The following is a 13,091-nucleotide window of genomic DNA, read 5'->3' on the forward strand; positions in this document are numbered from 1 at the left end:
TGAACAGCTGGCTGGAAATTCTCAGCTAAGCACTTACTCAAATGATTTTTTGTTGTTGTTTTGAAATTGGTAGTCAAGGCTATTTAGAATGAACGGATCTGCGTGGGTGAAATTGCTGTCTCCTATGCCTTGGCTTTCCAAAACTCAAAGAGCAGAGTCGGAGCTACATTTGGAGGGGAAGGGAAGAGAAAACAAAATAAAACAGAATACATATCCTTGTGCCTGGGAAGGCACTGCTGAGCAAGTACAGCTATACTTTAGTCAGTACCGTGCAGACATAACAAATATTTTAGGTCTTAGTCCTGCAACAGGCTTCTGTTCAGGCAATTGAATGTGAAATTAACAGGAGCTGATGGCACACAGCTCCTGAAAGGGTTAGGCTATTACAGCTGTAGGATGCTGTAATTTATTATTGTGTAAAGAGTTAATAAGAAGAATAGCATTAGTTTGTCACACACAGGACTGAGTCACGTATTCATTTTTGGGGGAAAAAAACCACACCCTGATATTATATTTAATTTACTTCATTGCTTAAAATGGGTTTGCACCAAATAGAATCTATTAATCTTTTTATCTTAGAAAACTTCTGATCGGTTTCCTTGTGAAATATGCAGCCCTAGTTAATGCTTTCTGATCTGGAATTAGAGGGTTAAATCTCAATCCCTCTCTGATTTATATTTCCCTCCCCTCCTTCCCAGCTGTGGACATGGATGGAAGATCTGCAGAAGGAGCTCTTAGAGGATGTCTGTGCTGACTCTGTGGATGCGGTTCAGGAGCTTATCAAGCAGTTTCAGCAGCAGCAAACAGCCACCTTGGATGCTACCCTCAATGTTATTAAGGAAGGGGAAGATCTAATCCAACAGCTCAGGTAAGCACCCACCTGGAGGACAGGTGGTGAGAAATCTGCCATATGCTATGGTTTAGATGTGCATAAATGGGGAAATGTAGGTTTAGGATTAATAAGAGAGTTTATTCATTCCTTGCTTATTTATTATTCTTAATTTCTTTAAGTAATGTATTGAAATTGCACTGAGTGATTTGTGTGGACTGATTAGAGTAGTCTGTGCATCAGCGTGGGCTGCTGCTTGACAGGGAGATTATTTATAGGCACAGCAAAGTGAATTGAAACAAATGCGTTTCAGGTGAATGTTTTTAGTGGATATTTATGGAAGATTGTTAAATGGCTGTGAGCCGGGGCCTTGTGATTTATATGGTTAGTCCTGGTTTAAGAGAAGTGTATTCCTCTAAATAAAACACGTGCATGTCTAACAGTATTCTCTCTCTCATTTTGCATGCAGCACCCTTCTGTTTATCTTTGTCCATGTGGGGTTTGTTCATACTGTCAGGGAGGGTCCTTTCTGCCAGTTCTGCTTGCATTATGAATTAAAGCAGCTTGTTTTACCTGATTTGAAATACACGAAGTGACTGGTTTAAGACAGTTGGAGCTTTTTGCTTTCTCAGTCTGAATCTGTAGTAGAACTCATGTTTGCAGGGAGCATAGGAAGCCTACCCCAACTTGTATTTCTGAGGGCTTGCTCGCTTGTTCTCATTTATAGTGATTTTTTATGGCTCTAAGTTCATTAGCAGCAGTGGAGTTTTCCTGCCTCTAATGACATTTCAGAGCCCCAAGCCATGAAATCTTTTGTTCTTAAGATCTTTATATTGTCATAGATTGCCCTCGTCTACCTCTACATGATGTCTATACTCTGTGTACGTACAGAATAAATGTCCTGCACCAAATGCAATGAGTCTTATGCATTTGACCCATGGCTGTCAATCTCACATCTTGGCTTCCCCAGACTGATGCCTTTAGATTTAACACAAGAAGTGCAGAGCCGTGACAGGAAAAGCCAGAGTTGCCTATATTACCTGGGTAATGAAATGAGCTGGTGGAGCTCCACCCTTAGGAGCCCTGCAGGAGCTGTTGGGTCTTCTACTACAACCATGGGCTGAGCTTTCCCCCATAGTCTCCACAAGGAGAAACAGACTGTGTAAATGCTTCATCTTGCTCAATGTCACGGAGCAGAATAGGAAAAAAAAAGAGTTGTTTTGTTTCCTGAGACCAGGGTTGGAAAGAAAGGATCAGGGGAAGAACGAGATGCAAAGATCCATGCATCTTTGCTGATGAAATAGTAGGAAGGAAATATGCTTTACTTAACATGCTGCCAGATGGAGGGGGCTAAAGAGAACATACATATGGCTGCCCATACCAGGTTAACCAAAGATATGCATGGCTTTCTTGCAAAGTTTAAGGCACCTCTAAGAGATCATAGCAATGGTGGTGAAATATTGAACGAAAATATTCTCTTGTTGCTTCTCCCACCTATTGGTATAACATTCCAGCATGAACACATGTGGAGAAGACCATGAAAAGGACCCTGTATAAAGACCATCAGGTGGAGTTTTGGGATTGCAGAAAGTGCCTGTATTGAAGGAGTCCTGGTCTTGCCTGTCAGATTGGCCTAAAGGTTTTTGCCAGCACCTGAGTCAAAGGGAAAGCAGAATGTGGAGTTCTGCAATGATCAGGGTGATGTTTGGGGCGGGGAAGTCAGCAGAGCATCAGTATGAACAGCATTTGTTGGAGAAAGTAGTGACTGCAAGATCATGCAAGTGAGGAGGTGAATAGGGTATGTCTGAGATCACCTATTTCAGTGTTAAAGTTTTTAGCTTCAGTCATTGAAAAGCAAGAATGGTCTCAGTTTTGAGACTTTTTTGGAACTGGTGTCATGCTTAAACATTGTGGAATGTCAACACAGGTTTTGAGACTTAAGTATTTAGCCAGGAAATGATGTTGTTGGGATCTGGCTTGTACTCTGAGCAGTGAGCAAGGTGAAGCAGGAAAAACATCTTTGTGCAGAGTGCTTCTCTACTTCTGATCGAGTTAAGGCCAAAGACAGAGGGAAACACAACTGCTGTCAGAAATCAGGAAGCCCTGCATGCATCCAGTGATCTGCAGAGTCAAGATGGTCTCTGATCCAAGCATCTAATAGCACAGCCTCCAATGTGTTTCTGGGCTCATTCAAGGAGTGAAACAGAACGACATGAGAAAAGATGAAACCACCTATGCACGTTCCCTCTCAGTTTTTATGGCTGTTGGGAAAAGTAAAGAATGCACAGATAAGACAAAGGAGAAAAAATTGGAATTGCTGCAGTCTTCCCTTAACACAGCATTGCATTTCAGTGTGTGGGTCGTGCAGTATCTGCTGTGAAGAAGAGCTGTTGGAGATTGCAAACACTACAACAATGAAGAAAATGAAATGCAGCACTCGTATCACTGTAGATAATGTGAAACCACTTTTCTCACTCTTTATTATTGTTCTGAGATGAGCACCATTCTCAGAAGTCAACACAAAGATCTTCTGAACTGCATTTCCAGAAGTGCTGCTGAGGGCAATAGTTCTGCACATCTGCAAAAGACAGTGACTTGCCCCAGTGAGATGTGAATGAGCAGGAACCTTCAGTAGCCCAGCATATGGGATTTTGATAATGGGTACATTTCACTGAGCTTTCTCCCAGTTAAAGTGCTCAAAGTGATTTCAGGAGCACAGTGTTCCTTCTGAACAAACTCAACAGCAATTAACAAACCCTGATTGTATGTTACCCAAAGTTTATTTTGTATTTTTTTTTCCAATAATTTCCCTGCATTTTGAACCCTAATTTATATCCTTTCAAAGAATACTGAATATCTTTCATAAATTTTTTCCAAGGATTTCTTATTACCAGTCAGAACAACAAATCTTGTGATGGAAGCATCCGATCTCAGAAATTTCTTTTTCCAGAAGGAAGTCTTTCTCAAACGGGACTATATAGGGATCTCAAGACCTTATCTGAGGAGATTATGGAAAAATACCAGATTATTACATCTCATTTTTTTGTATTGCATCAGCCACTGAAATGCAAGTGTGGTTTGGTTTGAAGAGTAAAATACTTGAGGAAAAAGAATTTATAAAACCAAGTGTGTGTTTAGATCCCATATGAGAACTAATATCTGCCATCCTTGAATAATTCATTGAGTCATTTAGATATTATATGAATAGTAATAATTCTGCATTTGAATGAAAGCTTACTTCTTGTCCTTTTATAGAAGACAGGTGCTGACTGGTGTAAGCAAAACATGATTGAAGGTGGCCTCGCATGAAGCTGCAGTTTTAAAATCTCTCCTTGTTATCTTCATCCATCCCTTCTATGTACAGCTCAAAGGTGGAGGCAGAAAGAGACTCTGTGGTCACCAAGGATGTGAAAACACAAGACTGACAGAGTGGGGCAGAGACTGCAAGATCTAAGGACTGTAACACTGGTGTTATATTCCCTTATAGGCAAGAGGAGTTGCAAGTTCATGCTTCAGAATAATATTGGAACATCTGATCTTCATTGTATCAAGTAGAAAGCATTTGAGAAAGAGGAGCAGAAGCAAGTAGAGCAAATAACTAGGAAGTTATTAGCATTCTGCATTTTTAATTATATTCTTAGGCTTCAGATGTTCAGGCAAATGCTTGTTCTTTTTCTCAATTACTCTTGCTGACAATGTTCAATTAAGTTTAAGTTGATTGCGTGTTGTTTTGATCTGACACTACAAGATAGTAATGTGCAAAGAGAAAAGAGCAAAGCGCAATCATTTTGTGCAATTTCTGGAGACAATTATTCATTTTGCTCGGTGTTTATAGAAGGAAAATCTAACCCAGAAAGGGGAAATAGAAACTTAAAAAATTATGAACACTAACACTGTTTGACAATGGGCAGACTTCATGGGTACTTTCAGTTTGCAACGCCAGCTGCATTTGGGCTCCATTGGACAACATAGTGACCTGGAAGCATCACCTGATCATTGGCTTGGCCTCCAATATTGTTCCCTGTACAGTTTAAACACAGCATGTGCTGGTGGATTTGTCCCAAGTTCACCACTATGGCAGAAATTTAGACTGATGATAAGTGGTGATGATAAGGTCTGCTGCCATATCCACTCCATCCTATTACACTGTTGGAAAGACCTGTGCACTGGTAGGGTATCTCATGGGGCTTTTAGGTGGTTTGGTTTAAATATGCAGGTGCCATCACATGATTTTGAGCAGGTTGAACGGAGAAATTTATTGCATCTCAATCTTGGTTTTGATGAACTTTTGCTGGCTTCAGACTTCACTTTCTGGTACTTGTTAATGTTGGGGGACCTTCAGTGGTACATTCAAGGATGCATATCAGGTACAGCGAACTGTCCCTTGATACTCAACCCACCAGTTAAAGGGCTTGCTCCCTTCTCTTCCCTATTTATGGGGGGTACTTGGAGCACTGTCTGACCTCTCATAGGCACGCTCGTTTTCCTTACCTAAGTGGAAATACAAATGAAGGACACCATTGTACCATGGAGTTTTTGCTCTGTATTCTAAGTCTATTGCAACGCAAAGTAACCCAGAGGAAATCAAGGCAGCCCTATCTCCTTAGTCTAAGATGCTGGTAATTCTGATTCTATTAAGCTAACTGAAGCAAATGCACAAAATTAACACTTAAGGGTCCAGGGGGCTCGATACAGCTCAGCTTGGTGCCTCTGGGCAGAGTGAGTGTAGGCTGGAGTAGGTCACTCTCTCTGGGACTGAATGGGATTGCCAGCCAGGCTCCTTAAGCGAGCTGTTGAGGTGGATGTGCCATTCTCCCCCCTCTCGCCCCTCCAACTCCTCACAAGTATGTGAGGTCACAGTGTCCCAACACAAGAAAGGACAATCCCCTTGTTCAAGCTATTTGCAGAGCTCAGGAGCCACACAATTCAAGAGTAGAAGAGAGGAATGTTGCATACACCTTCTCTTGCCTCAGCCCTTTGTGCTTGGGCTCACTTCTCAGTGGCATGCAGGATCACAAGTATGTACTTCTTGCTCTTTTGCCTGCCTTGAAGCTCAGCTTTAACCATGCTCTCTGCCTTGTCACAGGGACTCCGCCGTTTCCAACAATAAGACCCCACACAACAGCTCCATCAGCCACATTGAATCTGTACTTCAGCAGCTAGACGAGGCCCAGGTACAGATGGAAGAGCTCTTCCATGAGAGGAAGATTAAGCTAGATATCTTTCTTCAGCTTCGGATTTTTGAGCAGTACACCATTGAGGTAAGAGCTGGCTGCGAGAGCAAGGAGAGCAAGGGAAAGGGAGTCTGTGTAAACTTCTGCTGGTAGGATACCAGTAGAAGTGCTCAGCATTTATGGGGTGCGTTCCTCCTACCTACACCACTGGTCTCTTTTTAGCTCTTGGGGCACTTTAAATGCTTTATGATGAGATATTCCTGAAGGAAATCTTGCAGATCTGTAGGCAGTCTCATGGTGGATACTGATAATTAATGGGAGCCTTCATACGCTGTGTTACACTTTCTAAGTGTTTATTTTAAGATATGGCATGATGAATTACAGTGGAATAAAGGGCTGGGAAGAGGGAATTTTAGGTGTTTTGATCTATAATTGAATGTGAGAGATATAAATCAGGGAGTAGCTGAGCTTTCCTCTTGTGAGTGCTAAGTTAGGTGAAAGCTGTTGTACAGTGCTTGTTATTAATGTAAATTAAAATAGTTTAATCAATCAACACTGTTTTACTCAATAGTTGTATACAGACTTCCTGATAGCGGGAGACTGTATCCCTTGTGAGTACGTGTGTATATCTATAAATGTGTTCACTTCAGATCAGCTTATATTACTGTGTGTGCATTTGTTGCCCTAAGACTGCTACAGACAGCTCAAGAGCTGCAATATCTAGTATCACCTGTATTTAAATGGTAATATGTTGATACAATAGAGTGGCAAATGGTGAATGATTAAGATTTTGATTCTAAAGATATGAATTATATGTGAATGTATATGTGTACAAAGCTATAAACAGCACCTATGTTTTCAAAAATAGAGCAAAACATGAAAAACAGTGCTTTTGGACACCCAGAAATATATAGGCGTGTATGGAGAACCTGTGTGAATTATGAGTCATTCATAAGATACCAGTCTGTCTGTGTTTCACTGCAAATTCCAGGTGTGCAACAAGAATTATGCTGACTTTATGTAAAGATTTTTTAAAAAGACAGAATCTCTGTTTTCAATTCCTTTTCCTTTGTACATTGGTCTTTCAACCAACGATTGCTAAGACCTATGCCATCATGGATTCCTTTACTGATGGAGCAGCTGAAGATAAGGGACATGGGTAGCAGAATTACTTCGGAGTGTCAGTGGTATATAGTGGTATATAATGGCATATAAATGGTATATAAAGATGTTTAAAACTGGAAATGCACTTCGGAATCTTCTCAAATCAGGTTGGTTAGAAAGGACTTGAAAAAAATCATCACTTAGTTGTCATTGTCTGCTATTTTTTATCAACAGGACATCTGAATTCCCTCTGCAGGATTAATGTTACAAGGAAATCTGAGAACATGTTTCATAGGGAGTTTACAGGCAGATGATTTTTGTTAGAAAACTCTCTCTTCTGAGTGGAGAAATATTTTTATTTTAAAGTAATTTTTAAACTTGTAACTGAACATGGAGAGAAAAATATCATGTCAGTATCTTAAATTTTATGAATACATTTATTGCTGAAACAACAAAAGCAGTTTAGTAGATAATAAAAAACATAATTTGAAATAATATATTAAATGATACATTTATGCTGTGCATTTCAAATAGCTGAATTGTCTCAAATTGACTCAGTACCAATCCAAAGAAAGTGGATTGCTGTCAGTTACCTCAGCCATATAATAAAGATTCCAAGTCAATGAGAAACTTATCAACATTAAGAAAATTACCTCATGCTTTGCTAAGAAGCAAAAAGATGTTTTCATCCCCATAATTAAAAAGCAGATAGTGTTTCTGGTGGTTGAGTATTCTAAGCTTGTAAGAGAAAAAGATGATGAAATTTAAATCAGGAAGTTAAATACCTTTTCTACTAAAGGCAAGTAGCTTGAGCTGTGACTGGAAATGTATTTAGGTTTTAATTTTCTATAATAGCCTAGATCCAGCATAGATTAAGAACAGTGAAATAGTGTGTAGCAGTATGATTCTCAAATGAGTTTCTCCTTTTCTAGTCTAGCTAAGCCCCCTTCCATCTGTCCAGAGTGCGGTGGGTGCCATATTGAACATATCCCTAACAAAGTCTCTCTTACCTGCTGCAAGCGTGCTAATCTCTCTCCTTCCTGCGCTCACACAAGCCATCTGCAAAAAGTGGGCCCAAAGCACAGTGCTGTTGTAGTGGAGGTTCTTCTCAGCATGCTTAGCTATCAGAGGGTCTTAGTTATCAGCATCCTTTTTTAAGAAGAGTTCAATTAAGGAGGTTCAATTTTTGATCCAGGATCTTCCAGCCTGGCTGTCTGTGTTGCACACAGTGTTTTGCTTACGTGGGTTGTGCTTTCAAAACAAAGTTCTTGTTTGACTTGGGTTTTGAAATGGAAACTTCACTGGGTTTCTGAAAATTAGCCAGCAGATCTTGGTCTGATAGCAAACCAGAAGCAGGTGATTTTGGAACAGCTGCTTCACTTTCTTCTCTCCTTCTCCCAAATCTGAATGCTTTTGTTCTCTGTGCTGCTTCTGTCTATTAATCAAAGTGTTTCCTATTTCTCCTCTTCTCGTGTATTCTCACCCTTAGTTCTCAGTTTCTTGAGCTCTTGGGAAGTCCTCCTGATGAGAACCCCTCCCTGGGAACCCTGGTGAGAGCAAAATCTTGCTTCTCTCTGATGGAAGCCAGAGGGGTGCAACTGGGAGTCCATCTCCTTCTAGCAGGCTAAGGGATGGCTACAAGTTAAAATTCAGTCTCAGAATATTTGCATCCAATATTGTCTCTTTCCATCCAGTTTTTGTACCAAATGTTTTCTTGCATTCATTTGCCCTACTAACCTCTCTCTTTAATTGATAATACAAACTTAGGGAAACTTTCAAAGTCACAAATGGCAACAGAGTGCTTGGCCTTTATATTTTTTATTTAAACTGTGTCTGAATACCATTTGTTCTTTGGAGACTTTCCTGCTCATAATGATCTCCCCAGATATTGAAGTCCATGCCATGGACCACATAACCCTTTCCTTTGGCACCCCTTCCTAGACTTGCACCGTACCAATCTGCTTTGTAGCTGCCCTGGGTTATGAGCCTTTCTGTAATCTTTTCTTCCTGACAGAGGTTTGGATTCCAGACAAACTGCAGGATTAAAGGTACTTCATCAGCAACACGCACTTCCATCTACTTAAGCATCATCGACTTTCTCTGTACTTCAGTGAAATCTGCCAACAATTGTTTCATTTTGTCTTCAGGAAAAGTATTTTATGTAAAGAGAAGCCACCTGCCTTTCATAGAGAAGACCAGCTGCGTTCAGTTAGGACTTCTAAGGACTTCTGAGTCGCCCAGGCAGCTTTTGTGTTATACTCGAGTCAAGGCAGGTTTGGCAGATATGAATTTGGATACGAACCCACAGACACATAGCATGTGCTGCCTTTTCATTTTTGCCTTAATCTCATTATATTGACTGATATTTACACTCTAGGTTCTTGGGTTAAAGTATGAAATCCTAACTATGACAACACCTGGAAACCAGCATAACAGAAATATGAGAGGGCCCTGCTATCCCTGTGGGAGGGTATTCTGCCTTAGGTTTTAAAACCAGAAAGTGACAACCTATTCTTTATTTAGGAAACGTATCTAACTTTGATGCCTGATATGTTTTATTCCTTTACCAAGTCATTGCACATTTCAAGACAAGACGGGATCATTAAGATTATATGATTGGACTTTCTGTGTGATGTATACCACAGCTGAGTTTGTGCAGCCAACCAAGTAACTCAGGAGATTTCATGCAGTGTGAATGTGGTAGCTGATCCATTGCGAGGAAGTAGGGTGTAAGACCCGAGGGACAATAGCTGGCAGGTTTCAGCAGTACTGCTGGCACCACACTGAGCACATCATGTATATGGAGCACAGTCGTATCCCAGAAATATAGCCTCACTAAAATCTGTAAAGTATTCTTTGTCCCATGCTTCAAAAAATAGTTGTTTGAAGGCTTATTAACCATAACTTGAATGATGCTAATCATTAGGGAAGTGCTGGATAGCTGCAAAAGAAGTGAATGGTAAAATGCACTGAGTTGTAGCCCCTAACACAATGAATGCCATCCGGAGCATAGACCACAGCTTTCAGCATATGTTTTCTTTATATCTTTTGTACAGAGATGATCAAATTCACCTACAGGCCACTGTAAAACTCAAACTGAGAACAGGAATGATCTCAGCCCATACCTGTCTGGCCACAATTGTTGATTACCTCCAAGAAAACTTCTCTCCTTCCTCCCCAGGAGCTGCCCAGCTCCTTCCTTTTGCATGTTCCATTTCCTATAATGGATCTGTGTAGTGCTAGGCAGAGCCAGTCTCCTGTAGTGGTATAGCAGTGTACTTTCTGGGCCAAACATAGTCCTGGAGGGGTTCTGGGTGTTCCTGCTATACAATATAAATTTGACCTGATATGCTTTTAATCTTTCAAAAAGCACTACAATCACTAGAATTTTCACCTGTTGGTTTACTAATTTTCCACCATCCTATCTCTTTGGCTCAGTTTCACCTGCTAATTAAATTTTTCAGCCTTGAGTTCACTTGCTGGCTCTTCTGGCTTTTCACATCCATCCCTGAGCGTGAATTTAGAAAGGAGCAGGAGCCAGCTTGCAGACAGTAGTTTGATTCGCTGATATTTACAACTCACTTGAGCCTCTATTGCAGATTTATAACATTAGCAGAATCTTTCAAGTGAATTAGCTGCCTGGTTGGAGGTACAAGATGCTTTATAGCCCCTCACTGACTTATAGCTGGCACTCAGAAGTGAACTTCTTTATTAGAAATAAGAGCTGCAGGGATCTTGAGATACACTTGTAAGAAAAGGAATGGTAAGAAAAATTTTCAGATCTTTCTGTTCATAAACTGGAATCCTATAATGACTCACACTGAGGTTATTTTTTTCTTTTTTATATGCATAGGTTTAAAACTGCACATCACTTCATTTTAAGGAAGGTAAGGCACTAAGCTGTCCTGGGTACCTTTTCTTCCTGCTTCTTTTGATATCTTGAGGATTCAGGAACCAAAAGCACTGGAGCGGAATCATTGCTGTGACAGCCTCTTTACTCTCCAGCAGCTCAGGTCCCAACTAAGCCAGTGTGGTATCTCTGCCACATGTCAGAAGGAATGGGTGACAGTATTGTCACACTGTACAGCATCAACCCAAACCAAGACCTGAGGAGGAGGAACAGCAAACTTTCTGCATGAGTGATGTGTAGAAGTGACAGCTTCATTCGCCCTTTTCTACCTACATCTCCTCTACCATAAACCTGCAGCTTTAGTTTGCTCATAGACCCACTTATACTGTCATATCCAGTCTTCTGCTCTTCCACCTTGTTCTGAACTCCAAAGCAGAGCTGAATGCTGTCGCTCCTGGCAAGGCTGGTACCCAGACTATGGTATGTGCCTTAGAGATCTGGTCTCCTCTACTCCATTATTTCATTATAACCTCTTTCTTTCTGCACTCACAGACATTCGCCTTAGGGTCCAGGAGGCAAAGTTACCTTTTTTTTTCTTTCATTTTTTCCCTCTCTGGATTCCCTTCCCTCTCATCCGCCTTCACTCTCTCCTTATGCCAAATGTATGGCTCCCAACATTTTTGTTCTTGGAGAAAGGTGGATATTCCCCTTCCTCACTTCTGAGATCTGCCCTGAGCCTATGTGACAGTTCTTCCCATCTTGCCTCATCCCAATGCTCTACCCACTCTTCTCACCTTTGCTCCTCCTCCTACTTACACCATCAGTTCTCTTGCAACCTGCTTTCTACATTTGCTTGTCTTTTCCAACCATCTTTACTCTTTTGCAGATTCCTCTAGCAAGCCTGCTCTCTTTGTGTTGATAGCAATTGCTCCAAAGGTAGAACTTTCTTTTCCTCCTCCTCATACCTTTCCCAGCCCATACTCCAAAATATCAGCTCCTATATGATTTGTTCACCATATAACATTTATTTTCTCACATTTGATCCCTCATTTCCTTCTCCACCTTCTTCAATTGGCAAACAAAAATTTCTGGTTTGCACTAAGCTGGATGACTTTAGGTGCTAAACACTGAATTCACGCCAAGCAAGCAGCGTTAAAGGCTCAGCACCACCATTTTGTAGAAAATTTCAGCAGCAACATGAAGAAATAGATAAGGTTTAGTTATGAAATACTACATACAATACAATACATACGTACAATTGCCTGCACAGCAGCTGCATTAGCTTGGATGGACTCTGGCTTAATCCACAAGCACGCTGTATTGTAGGAATGTAATGGCAAGGCAGCTTCTGCTATCATTACTGCTGTTCTGTTTAACCTGCCTCCCACTTCTCCATAGCTTTACTCTCTATCCAGCACTGAAAATGAAAATGTCTCTCTCCCCACAGTCATGTTATCTGCCGTTGTTGCAACAGGGTAAATCCAGGAAGCAGCAAAAGCAGTGATGTTGTAGTAGTGGGATTTTGGGTATATTAAGTTGCTGTTTTAGGAGGATGTCTGTCCCAGAGTATGTGGTCTAGACTGTAGACTGTGGTTGCTGTCTCTGCAGGAAAGACAGACCTGGCTGATGTAGTCTGTATATCTGTTATAGTCTTGTGATAGTGGAACTCAGCACAAGCCCAGTATTTGCTCACATGCTGATGGAAACTTTTGTGCAGTTCCTGCTGCTCTAATATGGATATATTGGGTAGCTCACTAAATACTAGCTTAGATTTGTTACCTGCATCATTTCTCTCTCCCATTATCATGATGGCAGGAGCATCTATTGCAAATGAAGATGGATTGTGCTTTCTAGGCTCACTGTCAATATATAGCTTTGTTGTGCCTTTCCCTCTCATTAACACTCAGGTTACCTGATCTTCCTTTAGTACTTTGAACCTGTTTTTTGGCCACCAACCTTACAACCTGCAAGGAAGGAGTATGATTCCTTCCAGAATGTGTTTGACAGTGAGAAGTGTGTGTGCAGATTTCCTTGGAGCAGTGCGAGTACTTGGATACATCTGCTAAATCTGAGATCAATCTGCTGCTTTTACTAATGCAGGCCTGTTCAATTCCACTGTTGCTGCCCTTGTGAC

General features: G+C 40.9%; 1 protein-coding gene across 1 annotated transcript in view; it reads left to right on the top strand.

The window, feature by feature from the left end:
- Window positions 1-13,091, top strand: part of LOC100549062 (kalirin-like) — a 143,542-nt gene that overhangs the window by 59,981 nt on the left and 70,470 nt on the right. The window contains 2 exon segments of the mRNA XM_019617399.2: window positions 699-868; window positions 5,916-6,090. Coding sequence (XP_019472944.1) covers window positions 699-868; window positions 5,916-6,090 — 345 coding nt within the window.

Source organism: Meleagris gallopavo, chromosome 7, assembly GCF_000146605.3.
Source record: "Meleagris gallopavo isolate NT-WF06-2002-E0010 breed Aviagen turkey brand Nicholas breeding stock chromosome 7, Turkey_5.1, whole genome shotgun sequence".
Lineage (NCBI taxonomy): Eukaryota > Metazoa > Chordata > Aves > Galliformes > Phasianidae > Meleagris > Meleagris gallopavo.